The sequence below is a fragment of the Heliangelus exortis genome, chromosome 12, assembly GCF_036169615.1.
Source record: "Heliangelus exortis chromosome 12, bHelExo1.hap1, whole genome shotgun sequence".
NCBI classification, from domain to species: Eukaryota; Metazoa; Chordata; class Aves; order Apodiformes; family Trochilidae; genus Heliangelus; species Heliangelus exortis.
Genome location: NC_092433.1, coordinates 15,528,158 through 15,545,883, shown reverse-complemented (window position 1 = coordinate 15,545,883; position 17,726 = coordinate 15,528,158). Strand labels below are relative to the sequence as shown.

Genomic DNA, 17,726 nt, shown 5'->3' with positions numbered 1-17,726 from the left:
TGGAAAGTTTGGGCTTAAATGAAGAACTGTGGTTTGAGCTCACCTGATCCTATAGATGGATGGATGGATGGATGCAGTGATCTTTGTGGCCTTTTCCAAGTTGTGTGATTGTGTGATGCAGCCTCAGAGGACACTTGTGGCCTGGGATCCTGCTGCTCTAACTGCTGTACAAACAAAACAACTGCCTTGACCCCCAAGAGACTTTAGTCTGCAAGTCATCTTTCCTGGAGTCAAAAAGGGATGACCTAACTATTAGAAATAAGGAGAATACTCTGTTAATTCCATCTGGGTCACAGCAAGCAGTTTTGTACTCGTAAGCACAAAATCCAGATGACTCAGATGCAGCCGTGTGCAGGGTCCAGTTGAAGTCAGCAGGCTCTGCTTGTGTGCAGGACGTGTCTTGGGCAGCTCAGAAAACCACACTGCTTCCTATGCTGTATAATTAATTACTTTCACAAAGAAAGCTTTTTCTGGTAAGTAAGGCAAAGTGGTGTATGCAGGTGGAGACCCATCTGTGGGAGCAGATTCACCCCCCACTCCTCCTTGCATCACTTCTGTGGTATAATGTCTGCAGGGACCAATTCCTCAGTGTTTACTCAGGCAATTCCCCTCAGAGGCTGGCGTGAGTGTTGCTTTCTGAGTATTCAGTCCATGCTACAGGGTACAGCTTCTACTTTTGGATGTGAATATATCAGTGTGGAAAGGTGAATAGAAAGAATGCTGGCAGTCAGGTTGTTCAGTGTGCAAACAACGTACTGGCATAAGATATTCTGAAACCCACCTTTTTTGTTTGTTTTTGCTCAGAGTTCAGAGTAAGGCCCTGGTGTGTAAAGTCTGCTAGTTTTTGAGGCCAAAGACTGTGAGAGCCTTTCCCAGTGGAGGAAATTCTCATTAATCATGTGCTCCCAAGCTCCAGAAGAGACGCTGTTTTGACTTCATTTGGGCTGTTGTAACTGTTCTAATCATTTGCACGTCCTCTTCAAGCTTTCAGAAATAATGTGAGTGCATGGAAATGGCAAAGGATATGAGAAGTGAGTTATTTCTTCTGGAAAAGCAACAGCAGTAAAGCACACAGTCCTTAGACTCAACAGAAGAGCATCAGAAAGCAGTCTGGGCACGTGTAAAAACTGGCCAGAGGAAGAAGATAGTGAAAGTTTGTGGCAGTTTGTGGAATACCAGTTATCCCTTGAGGATACTTTATTATGTATTTAGTAGTGAGGAGAACCATCTTATGCAGTCGTGGCAGTTTCTTCTGTGAGTATAGAGTTGCTTTCAGTTGGGTTATGTCTGCTCTGCCATCTCTGCCTAGCAGGCCATGCTAGGAGGATGAGATGAGGAGCTGGAATACTGGAACAGTTTCTTGTTTGTTCCATGTATTGGTTATATCCCAAGACCAAGTGCATTCCTGTGTGGGTAGATCTGCTTCCTCTGAGCTAAAGATATGAGATATGGCCTCAGGACAGTTGTAATTTGTGAACATAAAGGATCTTCTGCTGTGTTGTCATTGGGCAGGTGTGTCATGGACAGTGCATGAGATGATTTCCAAGTTCTGTCCCTCTCCAGATCAAGCCTTGGTTAGTTGTTTAGGGTCACTTGTGACCATGATCTTTTGTTAAGGTCAGTATGAAAAATAGCCTCATATTTGAGCCTCGGAATAGCCCAAACTTACTATTAATATCTGTGGTAGATTGACTGTCTCATTTAATGGCATATGGCAAATAAAGGACATGTCCAGAAAAGCAATTCCTTTGTTAGTCTTCACAGAATGAACAGATTTCAGGCATAACTGATTTGCTGAGTTGAATGTTTTTAGCATATTGAATTTCCTGCCTGAAAAATGCTAGTAATGGCAACTTAGTTTGGTCAGGGGTGAGTAAAAGCAGAGCTGCATCTGCAGTAAAAGCAAGTCAGGTTATTTCTGGGTAGAATTCTCTACCCATTTTTCTCTCTGAAATCTTGACTGATTCAGTTTTGTAACAAAAGTAGGAAACTATCAGTATGTGTGCTGTTTCTTTCTCTGCTCCCTTCTGAGATTGCCCAGTTAGTCCTCCTTCCTATGATTCTTTATTCCAGTTGTTAGACAAGCAGTGCTTGCTCAGAGTAGGATTTGCCTAGCCTACCATTTGCTTCCCAGCAGCAGTCATAAATAGATTGTTAGGAAGGAGTAAAAAAAGCAATGAGGATAGAACTATGATTTTTTTTTTTAAAGTAGAGTCCCTTAAAGCACTTTCCAAATCTGTTTGTTTACTTTCAAGTGTCCTGGAAGGCTTGAGAACAGTTCCTCTGTATATAACAAGGCTAAAGCTCTCTCAGCAAGGTGTTAAAAAACGAATCCTGCTTATGTGGTTCAAAGCCCAGTGAATAAAACATCAGTTTTGCTATATACCTTCTGCTCTGTATGATGTTTAGCACTTCCATCATTGCTTCCACTGGCACCATTAGGAATAGTGTGGAATTCAGGGTAAAGAAACACTAGGATGAACAGTGTTAGCTAAAATCTGATTCTGCTATGTCTAGGCTGGAAAGGATGAGCAAAAAACTCTAGGAAGCTCACTTCTAAGTGAAAATCCAGCACACAGCTTTCGTTCAGTTATTTTTAACCCATGTTGAATTCCCCACTTAATTGCAGAGACCAACAATATAGGTCACATCAAATATTATGATCTTACTCTTGCAAAATAGCCCTGTTGATGTATGTGGGGTTGAAAATCTGATTTCTGGTTAAGGCAGGTGAGAAAGTGATCAGTCATGCCTTCAGATGAAGTGATCACTTAAAAGGCCACCCTCCCTTCCAAGTGTCTGCATAACTCTTGCTTGTTAACAGGAATTCCACGTGAATATTGATTGGGAATAAGTGGTTGGGTGAGTACATGTTCTGCCTGTCAAACCATTTAATGTTCAATTGCACATCAGGGAAAATAGCAAAGGCAGCTGGAAAGTGCAGCAGAAGAGTAGAGGTGTACAAATGAAAAGTCAACTGTTTTAGTGGTCAGACCTGAGTAAAGAAAAAGACATTGGAAGGCAAAAAGAGAATCTATAAATGGCTTGTTGTTGTTAGACTTAAAATATCTTCCACTCTCCAATCTGTGTGCCACACATCACGTGCTGTGTGGAAGCAGCTGCTGAATGGAGGGGTGACTAGCAGGAACAAGGGAAAGGGACTGGACTTCTGGAATTTTTCAGGTGTCCTGAAAAACAGAGTACCTTTTGATGGTCTTAATGAAGATGTTTTTATTCCCCTCCAGTTTGTTCTTGAGACAGCTGTCATATTTTTTGAAAATAAGAGGAGCTGAAGAAGCAAGTGGTCTTACTAAAGAACCCTGAAGGGCTTAGTGGCTAAATGTCAGTAAATGCTTACCATTTATTTTACAAAATCTGCTCTAGGGAAGCTTGAACAGGTAGTGTTTTATTCCAGCCTGGCTTAGAACAATAGTAGTTCTACTTCAGAGCTCATTCTCTGTTCCCTGAATCTTTTGACACCTGGATCTGCAGTTTCCTGAAGCCATCTTTCCCACTTGATCTGCTTTATTAGTAACAGGAGGGCTGGACTTGTTAAGAAGAGCTGTTTTGTTGCTTTTCCACAGCAGAGCTATTCCTTGCAGGCTGAGCAGAGCTCACAGTGAGGTCTGCCCAGAGGCTATCCCTGTTCTGGCCACCTTGCTGACAAGACAGATAAGCCCTTTCAACAGAGCACAAGTGTGTGTCATGTTGGAACAGAGGAACCAGCCAGCCTATCTACATCTCTCAAGTGTTAACAGGAGTTTGACTGGCCAGTCAAAAATGTTTCTCCAGCTGCTGCCTTCTTTAGGAGGCAAATCTTTTAGCAACTTCTGCTGTAAGTTGCACGAGCCTTAAAGAGTTTGGTCTGAAGAGTAAACATAACTCGGGTGTTTTGTCCTTTATTTACCTGCCTGAGCATCAGGGGCACAGAGCTCACGTTGTTAAATCCACCTGTTTTCATTGTGCTCCTGTCACAGTTGGGGGAAAACCCCTTGGGTTGCATCATGGCTTTCAGACACAAGCAGTGCATGCTATCAAAAAGTCTGCTTGTAATTACAGTTTGGATTAATGTCCCAGCATCATGGGCAGAGTCATTACATTTGGTTTGCAGTTAAATTGCTTCTCAGCTTGTGTGTTTTCCCCTCCTCGCTCCTGCGGAGAGACTGAAACAAAACAAAACCACCCACAAAACACATGCACTCACTAGGCTGTGGTGGATCATCTTCACTTTGATCATTTATTACACAAAGAGAAACTAGAATCAGCATCAGGATTTAAGGATAAAAGTGTCTACGTGCCTTGTGATCCTCGGACACTTTTGGCTTTCAAATTAAAATGCGGCCCTCTTTGATTAGAAGCACAAAACTTGACTATGATGACAATGAAAAGAGGATGCTGCCCCTGCTTGGGATGGAACACAGGGAACTGCTCCAGCTTCTGGGCCACATTTGGACTGCAGCAGGGTCAATGGTTGCAGTCCACCAAGGTGAGGGAGAAGCAGAGGACTTGGGTCCTGTGGATGGCCACAGGGTAGCCCTTCCTGTAGATGGTGAAAACATAGCCCTTGAGTCACACTGGTCTCACATGAATAGTCCTGTTGACTGCAGTGAAACTATTTGTGTGAGTAATGGTTTGCCTGAGGGAATAAAGAGTTCATAATCCAGCCCTCTGCAGTGTTGCTGACTTGACTTGCAGGTGGTTGCTGCTCTGAGGTCCAAAGGGATGAATGAGCAAATCTCATCTCCCAGGCTGCTGTCTGACTCCAGATGTCCATGATTTGGAACAGAAATGCAGATGCAGTTACTTCATCATGAAAAGTTGCATTTCTTTTTCTCCTCTTAAAAAGGAAGGAATAATAAAACCACTTTTTCTTGAACCCCCTGTTTGTCTCAGTCTGTGTATATGGGATGATTACTTCATGCTTGTCCATCCTAACCTACCACCCCAAGGCAAGAACCTAACCTGATGGATGAAAGCCTGAAATGTATCAGTTTTGAAGCTGATGTACAGCAGCTGGGAAGATGCCTTTAGATCTTCTGCCATAGTTTGGTATAGTAGAACTCTCTCTTCTCAGCCTGGTCTTGTTTTATACTTATGTATGACAGTTTTAGAGGAAAACACTGGATCATAGATTTTGTTTCCTGCATCCTGGAAAGGCTTTTTTTTCTGAAAGAGCAGTAGGGAGAGGGAAGATGCTCTTGTAAACCTAAAGCATGTAAACCTTTACCTGTAAAAGTTACACAAGCATGGGGGTTTTTTTGTTTGGTTTTTTGTTTGCTTTTGTGTGGGTGCCTTTTTTTTTTTTTGTGGCTGACCCCAAAATGCAGTGACTGCTTGGGCTGCCACTGCTCTGCTCTTGTGTGTGCAGCCTGCACCTGAACAAACAGAGCTGTATCCACAGCAGCCTGGGAATCCGCCAGGGTTCCTCAGGGAAGGAGTGATTCAGAGCATCTGAGAAAAGTGGGGGCTGCTTCCATGCATCCTTGCTTCCTGCCCAGACAATAACCCATCTGCAGCTTCACTCTGAAAGGACAGTGGGGCTCTTCCCATAAGCAAATGCAGCACGTTTTGTGTTGGATAAAAATGCACATTCTTGTAATGGTACAAAATCTTGAGCCTCGTGAATGACCCTGGCAAGGCTGACAGGACAGTGCCAAGTGTCAGATAGCTCTAGGATGTCTTTCCCAGAGCAGCTGAGGAGCTTGTGCACTTTGGGAAGTTCAGTCTTTCAGGAAAGGTCTTGAGCACAGGGATGGTGTGCCCCAGATTTCCAGCATGCACCTGCTTGCTCATGTTATCTTCTGCTGCAGAGATAGCTTCACTGCTCCAAAGAAGATTTTTCACAAATACCAGGACAGCAGAGGAATCTTTTTGAAACAAAAATCGTTGGAAGCAAAATTTTTTTTATAAGTAACATGTTAATAGCATACAAAAAAATGAGCATTGTCAAACCATGTGAACTTCGAGTCAAAGCTGTTTGTTTGGGTCACAATAACACTTCTTCCTTTTTTTCCATACATTAATAGGAAGCATTTGGGATGGATCTTTATTGATGTAATAATATGATCAGAACAGTAAGTTGAAAAGTTACAACTGCTCTTTTAAGCACAAACACATCTTCCAAGTTACCAGTTCCCCATTGTCATGTCAGGAGAACTGCTCAGGCACTGCACTCCCCTCTGAAATGGATTTTTTTTTTTTAATTTGTTTTTTGTATGTAGTAAGTGAGGAACTAAAAGCAGATGGCAAGATTATCCTGGGTGAGAATGTGGGAACCTGTGTCTTGAATCTTCTTGTGCTTCTAGGAGGACCAATATTGAATCTCCTCTGAATTGAGAATGTAGAGGAGGAGGAGGAGGGCAGGTAACTCCAGGCATCAGTTAGTCACAGTGTATGTGATCCCTCTTCTGTTCCTGTGCCTTTGATCTCCTGTGGCCTGTCTCTGACACCAAACCTTGCCTGTCCTTCAGTAGAAAACCCCATAATTCTTTCTGGCTTTAGGGTTTGGTTTCCTCAGTACTTTCCCAGTATGGAAATCCTAACCAAAACGTGAACAACTTAATCTCTCTATTTCGAGTCTTGTGATCTCCCTTGTATGCTAATTTTTAAAATGTGCTCCCGTATTAATAGAACCCTACCCGAGGTGCAGAGCCTCTCTTTTGAAGCTCGATTTTATTTTTGATGCCTATAACAGGTGTTGGTTTAATAGGTTTGCTGTATTATGTCTTGCCTTTTTTTTTTTTTCCTGAGCTCAGCCAGCTCTGTAAACTGACACGACATGAAGGCCAAGCATGTGACTTCTCTCTGCCTTTTGCCTCGCTTCACACCAAACATTTGCGCCGCAGACACCCAGCAGCCCAGGCAGCCTTAATTCAAGCTTTGTCTAAATCAGGAGGTTTTGTGCTGATTGTATTTAAATGGATCCAGCCAAAGCCCCTTGTACGTTCCCATCTAAGGGGCTGCTTGCTTTGATTTTCCGCTGTCAGCTTTCTAATGGGCAGCTGCTGAGGGGAGGTGAATGTGGCTCAAGCAACAAAGGAGTGTGTTTGCACTGCTCTCTGCATCGATTTCACACAAGTCGTTTGAAGCCACGGTCTAAATTAAACTGATTAGTGTTCTCCAAAGGACAGCCTTGCTGCACAGAGGAAGGTGAATTCTTCTCCTATTAGATCTAGTGGAAAACGTTTCACAGCTTGTTTATCAAATAAATATTCGCAAAGACGCTTCGAATGAGGAAACCCTCTGGGATTCCAGTGTAATTTTACCTCTAAAATACAAGCTGAGATTCCTGGAAATGCTGCAAGCTTTTGACTTTGTGCCACCTGTTGTTTTGCTGCCACCCCCTTCAGCTCCCTCCTGACTTAGAGCAAACCCAAACAGCCTTTGGCTTTGCGGGAACATTTCACTTGTTTTTCTGTCTTGTGTTAGCCCAGAGGAGCATAGAGCCTGTGTTTGCTTCCTGACATGGTCTGAGCAGGCTTGGTTCAGCAAAGAGCTGGATGAGGTTGGTCTGAATCTCCTGGAGTCCTGAGGGGCCTATTCAAGAGTGGTGCAAAGTGCAAGGGATAAGATGCTGCAGCTCCTCGGGGTGTTGGCCCAGGGTGCAGGGGGGTTAAGAAGTGGTGGCTGGAGGGTCACTGCTTTCATCTCCTTTACTGCTGCAACTGTTACTGTCCTGAGGGAGAAGCAGTTCCTGAGCAAGTGCCAGATACATGTAGCTCAGGGCAGGAAAGCATCCCCCTGCTGCCGTGGAGTTGCCTTCATTTGGAACTAAGGTGTTGCAGTTCAAGATCTGCATTAGCTGCAAATGGGGTGTCTCTGGGTTGGATACAGACTGGGAAGTTTAACTGGTTAGCCAGATCCTCCCATAGTCACAAGCTAACCCAAATGGACTTGGACAAGCTCTTAGTTCCTGTGATTTCTCTTTTCACTTCAGCTACTTTAACTCCAAACTCTTAAGCCTCAGTGAAGGCAGTCCTGCATCATCATAGTCTGGTATTACAATCCCATCCAGATTTATAAACCAGAGGTAGAGAGGGGTTAAGAAACTTGCCCAAGGCAGATGAGTCAGTGCCAGAGCTGGGAATAGAAACTGAGAGACTTGGCTCCTGCTTCAGGCTCTAATTGCTCAATCTCACATTGAAGCTCTGTCATCATACACTCTGGAGGTAACTGTTGGCTACAGTGAGGCAGGGGAAGCTGTTTCCAGGCTGTGATACCTAAAGAGTGGGGGAGAGGAAAAGACACTTGGAGGTGAATTGGTTGTGGAAGCACCTATAATTTGTACTTTAAAGCCTGGTTGCTGCAATTGGTACTAAAATTTGATCTCTCACCTTTGAAGCCAACAAAATGTAAACTAAGGAGCTAGTTGGGAAAATTCCAACCCTTTCCCAGTCTCCACTTAAGGGGAATGGTAAGATCAGAATGTCACTGGTCTTTTTTCTCTGAAACACCCTTGCACTGAGATTAGGAACAAAGGCAGACATCCAAGTAGTAACAAGAAGGGTTAAATCACATTTCTCCTCATACTGAAAGAATGAAAAAATAAAATAGAATCAAGCTAGTAAAAGGTTCAGGCTATGTTGTGTTCATATCACATGCTGTGTATAGGAAAAGTCAGTCGGGTTGCTTTTGTTTGAAGTGCAGTGGTTTGAGAGGCTGCAGTGCTTTTCAGCAAACTGTCTGACATTCCCCAGCTGGGACTGGCTGGGAATGGTGTTTGGAGCCGAGAGTTACATTTGGAGTCAGCCCATGTTTGAAGGAGACTGAGAGAGGGAGAGAAAGGAGCCTGGTTTTTTCCTGTGTGAAATAATACATCCATCTAATCTGCCAGCTGTAGCACATGAAAAGCAAGAGGCAAGTGGACAGAAGTCACCTGGAAATTGTGAACACGGCTCCAATAAAATAGTTCTTTCCTGTCATTTTCTTCCCTTCTTTAAGTCTGTCTTCTGGGGCTGGCTGGGAGATCTTGCAGGCATGCAGATGGGATATATGTTGAGCAACTAAAGCACAGAAATATTAATACTCCAGAAAAAAATAACATTGGCTTCTGAAGAGCAATTCATGTCCAAACTCACTCTGTGCTTTCAGTTCCTTGCAGACTTAGCTGCCCTGCACAGGGATTGTCAGGTAATTTATAGTTTCTCCACCTTTATTTGTACAAGTTTTCATTTCCTGTTAATTTACAACCAGATCCATCACAGCCTAGATGAGATCAGAGTTGAACTCGCAGCCCCTGTTTCAGGAGAGCTCCAGAAAACATGCTTGGGGTTTGCTTTCACTTAGGTCTGTGTTGAGGTACTTCTGTGAATCAGGTTCACACACAAGTTAAATGGACTCTCTTCTTTTGAGGAGAAAAAAAAGATTGACATTTTTGAACTTGTTTATTCTACTGATCGAGTTCCTTGCAGAAGAAACTGGTTCTCAGGGAAAAGAAATCCCCCTTGCCCATGTGTTCAAATTATGGAGGTCACAAAATTCTGTGTATAGCAAACTTTTTTAGTCTCACTATAGTATAAGTTCACTGGAGCACTGTTCCACTGTGTGTATGGATGTGAAAATTTGGGCTTCATTACTACCTGTAAATGAATATTGGTCATTTGGATAGTTGCTATATCATTGCCTTTTATACACTTTGTGGTTGCAGGGATCTGTATGCCTTTAACCTGTGGAGTAACCAATGTGGGAACATAAGTTATTACTTTCTTTTGATTTTCTTGACACCTTTTTGCATCGTATTAGCAGCACACTGCTGTAGTGGTGTAAAATTCATCCTTAATGTCTTGTGAGCCTGCACTGAATTAAGTAGCATTTAAACACTTCAGTCAAAGTAGCATTTCTGTGAATGTTTCCCAGTGAGGGTTGTGTGCTTGGCTGCTTAAAGAGTGAGTCTCCAGAAAATAAATTGTTCTGAGGATGCAGTTTTTACCCTCATCCTGTTACAGATACCAGTAAATGTATTGTGAAACAATCTGGTTTTAATAACAGGGAAAGTAATGGTGGAGATCAGAGTGTGGGAGTGGGTCCCTTGCCATGAGCTATTGGTACTTTCTTTTGAGGAGAGATGTTTTCTTTGAAAGGGGCTTGTCTGAACTCCTGGGAGAGCCTGAAATAGGGGTGGGACTGGAGAAGATGGGTTCCTAGGCACCCATCAGCTTCAGTGCCTGGAAGGCTGTGGTCAGCTCATCGCTCAGTTTTTTGTTTCAGAGAGCTGATGCTTTGTCGGCAGAGCTGGAACGACCCAATTTGCATTCAGGAGTGCTTTCACTGGCTGCTGTTTCCTCTTCTGGTTACTCAGTGGGTAGCTGGCCAGATTAAGGCACAGTACTTGTCTGAGCCCTCTCTGCTATCTCTTATTATTCAGCAAGTTCTCAAGTGTCTGGTGAGCGTCTCTGTTTGGAGTGCCTCGCTCACAGCCTTGCCAGTAATATCAGTGGCTGCTCTAAATTCACATCAGGCATGTGCTCTGCTTCTTGTGACTAATGCACAATGTATTTTTTTTTTTTTTTTCTAATTGGTTACTGTTCTCTCTACTGATTCAGGCCAGAAGACTCAGGGGATTTTTAGTTAGCCTTTGGTGAGCACAGATGAGGTCTAAAAGTATTTAACTGTGTGACGGCTGTGGAAATCCTGAGGAGAAGCTTGTAGTAATTTCTGTAGAGAAAAACATGAGTTTTAATCCTTCAGGCTGGTACTGGTAAGGCAGCAAATGCAGGTGACCATCCCTTCAAACCCTTAACATTCTGGGATTCTGTGATAATCTGATCCTGCAGCTGATGCTTGAGCAGAGTCCTGGCACTGCAGAGTTGTCCTAATTGCACAATAGGACAAAGGTGGCAAAAGATGAGGAAACATTTGCAAAAATGTTTGCAAGCCCTCTTACAGTGTTAAGTTACAGTGTTCTTACAGTTCATTGCAAATCATTATAACATAGTCCAAAGCTCAGAGTTTTCAGAAGAATCCTTAGGAATGAAGGAAGCAATGTTTTAGAACTTTTGGGTAGGTAATATGTACTTAATTTGTTTCCTTGCTCTGAAAAACCCATCTTCTCTGTAAAACATTGGCAGGTTGCTTAAACTGTTGATCAGCACTCCTTGTCTGCAGGATTAAAACCCAGCCCTGCAATCCTTACATATAATAAATCCATCCTGGAAGTGCAGGCCTGTAGGAGACTGAGCCAAAACAAAAAACTGATGAACGCAGTTGATAGCTCTGTCGAAGGGAAAAGTTTTGTATCATAACCAGAAAAAGTGTCTGGAAGCTTGCAAATATCTGTGAGCTCATCTCTCTAGGCATAGGAAGAGCATGGGATTAGGGAGGATCCTTCTGGTGTTGGTTTCTCCTCAGACAGCAGTTGAAGAAGCACCACGATCTGAGAATATGAATTCAGGGGCTAATCTGTGGGCCTGCTGCCACCTTGGATGGTCTTTTCTGTTTCTTAGAGAACTAAATTGTCTCCATTTCTCCCTCTGACTGTTTCAGGCATCACAACAGGATCCGCAGCATTGAAGCAAGTCAGCTGAAGCCCTATGTTACCCTGGAAATGTTGGACCTGAGTTTCAATGACATAACAGAAATCCGAAACGGCTGCTTCCCACAGGGACTTCACATAAAGGAGCTGTGAGTTTTTCTGGTTGGGAATGGCTTTTGTTCAGTTACCCATAGCAAAGGGCCTCAAACCTCCTCCTCCTTCAAAAAAAAAAAAAATTTAAGTGTAAAGGAGAATTAAAAGGTAGTATGTTGTCCTCAATTCAGGTTATTTTTCGAGCTCTGTCCTTCTGTTTTCTGTTGTAACTGTAAAGAATGCAGACTGTTGGTAATTGTGTTGCATGGGAGTGTTGCAACAGAGAAAAGGTATCCTACCTTCTTCACGTGTGGGTGTCTGTACGTCTGGAAACTTATAGAACTGCCTGTTTCTTTGCCCAGTGGGATGTGTATATCATGTCCTAGGTCAGCCCACGTGCATCTGGAAGAAGGGAGGGGCAATGAGTATTTCATCATTAAAATGCTTAGACATTGCTTATTGGTTACTTGAAGAAATCCAGGTGTTAAACAGAGTAACACCCTTCCAATAGAGATGTTTGCCTGTTCAGGTGAAGATAAAATAATCTGTGTTTTTATGCAGACAGATAATCAGCATGCATTCAAGTTTGCACCAAAGTTTCTGCCCTTAGTTGTAAGAGGATGTAAGAGACTGGTGTTGTGACTGATGTTTGCCTGCTATCCAGTAAAAAACAGCTTCTGTGGCTGAGAGTAGGGTCCTTGTACAGAAGAGCCATGAGGCAGATGCTGAGAAAAAAATGGGGACTGAATAGAGTCATCCTGCACTTGGAATATTCTCTGGTTTCTTGCTTCCACTCCCAGTTGCCTTGTGAAGCTGGAGGACATCAAGGAGCTCTTGGGAAGTGCAGAGCATTTTCCCACATTGGTCACATGGCACCATGCACTTTGTTCAACCAGAAACCCAGCTGATTTGAAGTCACCTCTGTAATGTCACCAGCCCGTCTGGAGACCAACCAGATGCTGATAAAAGGAGATTTCTGACAGAACTGTTCATTTTTCTGCTGTGATTTATTGCAGGTACCTGGGGAGCAACAGAATCAGCACCCTGGAGCCTGGTGCTTTTGATTCTCTGTCAAGGTCCCTGCTAACACTTCGTCTGAGTAAAAACAGGATCACCCAGCTTCCTGTCAAGGCATTCAGGCTACCCAGGCTAATACAACTGTGAGTAGAAATGTGCATTTTAAGCTCAGCCACACTTTATGGCAACAAAACATCCCTGAGGGTACAGACACCAAATGTCAGCCTTCTTCACCTACTGTGTAGTAAACTTAGAGTAGACTATGCAATAGTCCTCTGCCAGCATCTAGTAAAACGTGTTGGTAGAGGATCCTTTTTACCCTGTAACTGTTGGCTTTTCAGGTCATTCTTTGTACCAGGTGTGAAGGGATGGATGCTGCACCAGACACCAGCAGCATCTTGTGCACCAGACAGCTTAAGACAAATCTGTTCCCTTGAAAGCTGGTGGTGTCTGTGGTGCAAGGGAGGCCTGGAAGGTGTTTCAACTGGGAGGCACAGAGCTCAGCTTCCATGTTAGTTTTTCAAGACCACACAGGTGTCTTTATGTGGCAATAAAAAAGCAATGAGGGAAGGTTGTTAAGCTACATGGTGATATTTGGGCAGAGAAAATAGCCCTGTAGAGGAGGTAACACACACATCGTTGTTGTCCTGCCTGTGGTCCATGTGGCAGGAGCTGTGTGGGGACACTTAGACATCTGCAGCTATAAATATGCTTTATGTGTAAAATAGTAGCACTAATGGCTTAAATTTTCCCTTTTGCTGCTGTTGGAGAAATGGGTCTGGCCTGAGGCCCATTTCAGTCCTTCAGTCAAATTTGAGAGGCAAAAGGTCAGCCTCAGACTGTTAACATCAAGTCCACAAAAGCTGTTGGAACTCACACCTTTTAAGTGGCAACCTCTTGACTGAGGGACAAAGCCTTAAGCCAAGATGTGTCTAAGAAATGGGTCTGCTTTTGTGCTTGCATATGTGTAGGATTTAAAGACAATTTGGGATTGATCAGTGTGACACAGTAGAGTATGAATTTTAAATGTCTGTTGCCTCTCAGTTGGAAGTTACTGTCTATTGACTGAGACCTTGTAATCCACTGCATTCATCTGCATCATATGCACAACTGTAATAAAAATGAGAATCATCTCAGTCTAAATCAACTCAGACACAGCTTTCTCTGAAAGCTGCAGTGAGCCAGTCTCCCAGCTGGTTGTTTTACCCTATAGATAACATGAATTAATTGTAAATTGTACAGACTTGATGTGTTGCAGAATTTGTTTACAGTCCCTTTTCTGGCAAATTATAGTTCACTAATAGCCTAGGAAATGCAGCAAGGGAAAATTCTTTATGCCTGCGAACTTTTTAATTGTTTGCTTGACTTTAATTACACTCAGCTTGAGTGCAAGTTCCATGTTGTTTTTTTTAGGCAGTTAAAAAGCAAGCTTAAAGTTTCTATGGCTTCCTCATCTTTTCCAAAACTTCTGATGTTGTCACCTCCATGATTTTCTTCGACACAGACACTGAATAGGGAACTGCCCTTAGGTCAGTGGACCGAAAGGTATCTATTTTAAAAGCTCCCTCTTCAGCTCTTGGTGCATTTCATCAATGAGATTTCCAGCTGACTTTGTGGAACTGTTTTTACCTGGTGTGTCTGGCCTAGCAATCCATAAGATTGTTTGACATGGGTTGTTAAGTGTGCTGTGATGATGTTCATGCTGCTCTTCAGAAGAAAGTTACTCTGAAAATTTAGGAGTCCCTCCTCACCCAGGGCGGGGGGAAAAAATAGAATTTAACTCTGTGCACACAAAATACTAAGATCTAATGATCTTTGTGCACATAATACTAAGGCTGCCTTGTTATTGGAAACAACTTATTTCACTTTTTATTAGTTTCTTATAATAGGAAAAAATGTGACATTTGCTAGGGACACCGAAAGCTTTTCTTTCAAACTTAGGCATAATTTTTTCCTCTTGGGCTCACAGTTCTTATGGAACCAGCTTGTTTCAGAGCCCATTTTTACTGGGTGGTTGCAGGTCCTGTAAAAACAACGGGTTGTAGGGGAAATAATGCTGGTGTCACTTGCTTCAAATGGTATCTCTGAGAGAAGGTGACATTTGAAAATCGATGAGAAGAATGAATGGCTTAAAAGAAATGCAGAGAGAGAGAGGAGGGATGAAGAGGAATTGCTGCCCTGTCTTTGTTGTTTCTCTGTAGTGAAAGCCTGTCCCAGGGTGAGTTTATTTAAACACTCACACCCAGCTGACTGCCCCGGCCAGCTCTGGGCTTGAAAGTTTCCGGTGCGTTTCTGCTCTCTCCTGGGAAGCGTTGACAGAGGAGGTGCTGGCATTGCTGTCCCCATTGTGTGCTGCACAGATGATTTCATGAGAAAGGACTGGGATTTAATAAACTTGTATGGCCTTGGTGATTTTAGGGAGCTGAACCGGAATCGCATCCGCCTGATTGAAGGGCTGACATTCCAGGGGTTGGACAGCTTGGAAGTCCTGAAACTCCAGCGCAACAACATCAGCAAACTGACTGATGGAGCTTTCTGGGGTCTAGCCAAGATGCAAGTCCTGTAAGTTGAAGAGATGGGCTCTTTTCCTTTAAGCAGCCTAAATTTCACCTGCTATCCTGTCCTTCTCTCCATTCTAACAAAGAGTCACATCAGAGACTGTGGGCACCTGTGCCACTCCTCTTGTTTCTTGCTGTGTCTTGCATGCACAGAGCTCTGCAGTGCTACAGCAGCTTCTGTTCAGTCGAGCCATGGTTTACTAAAGCTCATTGCTCTACCAGGTGTTCAGTAAAAGAATGTCCTGGTTTTCAAATTGTGGCAGTATTCCTGTGAAAGTTTGAACATCCAGTAAGCTCTCAGCTGGTCTTTAAATAAAAGTTCATCTGGCTTCTGCAAATTTGTTTTGGCTGATACATGGAAACCGTGGGTTGGAGGCCTGATTATTCTGCTTCTTGGGATAGTTAGAAGCCAGGCTGGCCTGTCTCAGTGAGGTGTTCTTTCCATGAGAGGGGACAAATTGTTTAGTCATTGCGAAGAAGTGCTTGAAACTTCCACCATGATTGGCTTTCAAGTGTGTTTGCAAGGTCACAAGTGATCAAGGCAGCATGTTTCTGGACACTGCTGCCACACAACTGAGACTCTGCAAATACAAACTTGAACGAGATGCTTTAAGCCCAGTTTACCTGTACCTCTGCAGTCACAGCTCATTCGTGGCACTTCTTTGTGTTGTCCTTGAATTTCTATCCTTTACTTGCACAAAAAATGCCCAGACAATCACAAATCCACATGAGGACAAAGCAGGGTGCGTAGGAACGGCTAAAATCCCAAATCTTTGTTGAAAAATTCTTCAGCATTTGACCACTGCTGCTTATTTGTCAATTCCTTCTGTTTTTTTTTCTCCACAGCCACCTGGAGTATAACAGTCTGACAGAAGTAAACAGTGGTTCTCTCTATGGTCTTTCATCTCTGCACCAGCTTCACCTCAGCAACAACTCCATATCCCGCATCAACCCTGATGGTTGGAGCTTCTGTCAGAAACTGCACGAGCTGTAAGTTGGTTCCCATTCTGGTTGGTTGGGCAGGGTTTATGCTAATATAACAGTGCCATGAAAAGGGAGTAAGGATTTTTCCCAGTCACTTGCCTGGCAGCTCCTGCTCTATCAAACTGTAGAAATGCACAAATTGCAGCTTCCTAAGTGATGCCCTTACTCTTTGTGATGTTGTGACCTTCAGAGCACCTGATGAATACATGTTAACACCAGAAACAAAGACTGGAACCCACTTAAAGTATACAGCACCAAAAAGACCCAGAGAGTTTGTGATCTGTGCTTGCCAGTGCTTTATAGCTGGCTAGTTACAGGATGTGCATGACTTGCCTTATAATGACTGTACAGCCTGAAGGAAGCTTTGCTTTATCCTCTGTGTTCACAAAGAAAAATAATTTATTTAACCAGCACAGATTTGGCCCTTTAGAGGGAGTTCTCCTTGTTTCTCCTGTTTACACTTCACCTTTCCTGTAAGGCTTGGCTGTTTAAAAGTAAACACATTGACTTTGTTTTCCTAAGATTTTCAGCTGTGAGTACAGTCTCTATGATAAATGAAAGAAAGCCTTTCTGCTGGGGACAGCCCCACAAGAGTGACTTTTGGGTCCCAGACACTGCTTAATGCCTTTTTGCAGAGAGACACACATGGATGCTTGCAATATTTACAGAAGTAAATTGTCATCCCCTCAGTGTGACTGTGGAAGCTGAAACAGATCAGGGGTGGCACCATGCTCTGCCCTTGGTCTGCTTGAATCTGAAGCATCAGGGAAGATGAATCTGCCTTCCTAGGCCACTCACAATTGGACCTCTGGAACAGCCAAATTCAGATGAACACTGGGTTGGCAGCACAGCTCCAGGAGCTTTCTGCTCTCAGGGACCCAAGATCTGATGATCTGTACCCAATATCTGGCAGAGCCAGCAGCAGAACTTTTGTAGGGAGAGCTGTGCTTGTCCTTTCTACCTGACACTGCCTTTTCAAACCCTCAAAGGTTAGATAGGAGCTTGCATGTCATGTTGAGTCCTTTCTTTGTCAGGTATGGATTGGGACATCTTGTGGCATATTTTCTACTAACAAGTAGTGCTCATGGTGAGTTGTCCTGGCTTCAAGACCATCTACAGCAGTAACTGCAGAAACCTAGCACAGGACTTGCTTGTTCTGGTGCAGAATGGGGTAGATTTGGAAAATACCTGATGCTGCAAGGTGGTAGGAGTCACTGGCTTGGCCTGACAGACAGGATTGTGCTACAGTGTGAGGCCAGAGACAGCATAAGCTGAGATTCAGAAGGTGATTATGTGGGTGTTAGCACACATCTCTACAAAATATTACAAGCTCTTGCAGGTGTTGCCTTTAGGGTAAGGCTGCTGCAGGGAACCATCAGATACTGCTAACTGAAACTCTCACAGCCAAAGAGTACTTGTAGGAGAGGTGGGCTCTGAAATTGAAGGGTGAGGAAAGGAAGCAAGTAGATACATCTAGACTGTCTCTGTATAGGTTTCATTCCTTATTAAAAAATTCTTACTCACCTCCTCTATTGCTACATCTAGTGGGTTGCAGTTCCCAGAAGACACTGTCTCTGGTTGTACAGGGAATGACATTCAAAGTT

The 17,726-nt window shown here is 43.4% G+C and overlaps 1 protein-coding gene across 1 annotated transcript in view; it reads left to right on the top strand.

Annotated features, from left to right (window-relative positions):
- The window catches only part of LRIG1 (leucine rich repeats and immunoglobulin like domains 1), an 83,992-nt gene that overhangs the window by 44,093 nt on the left and 22,173 nt on the right, over positions 1-17,726 (top strand). Inside the window, 4 exon segments of the mRNA XM_071756250.1 lie at positions 11,482-11,619; positions 12,580-12,723; positions 14,999-15,142; positions 15,985-16,128. Of these exon segments, the coding sequence (XP_071612351.1) occupies positions 11,482-11,619; positions 12,580-12,723; positions 14,999-15,142; positions 15,985-16,128 (570 nt within the window).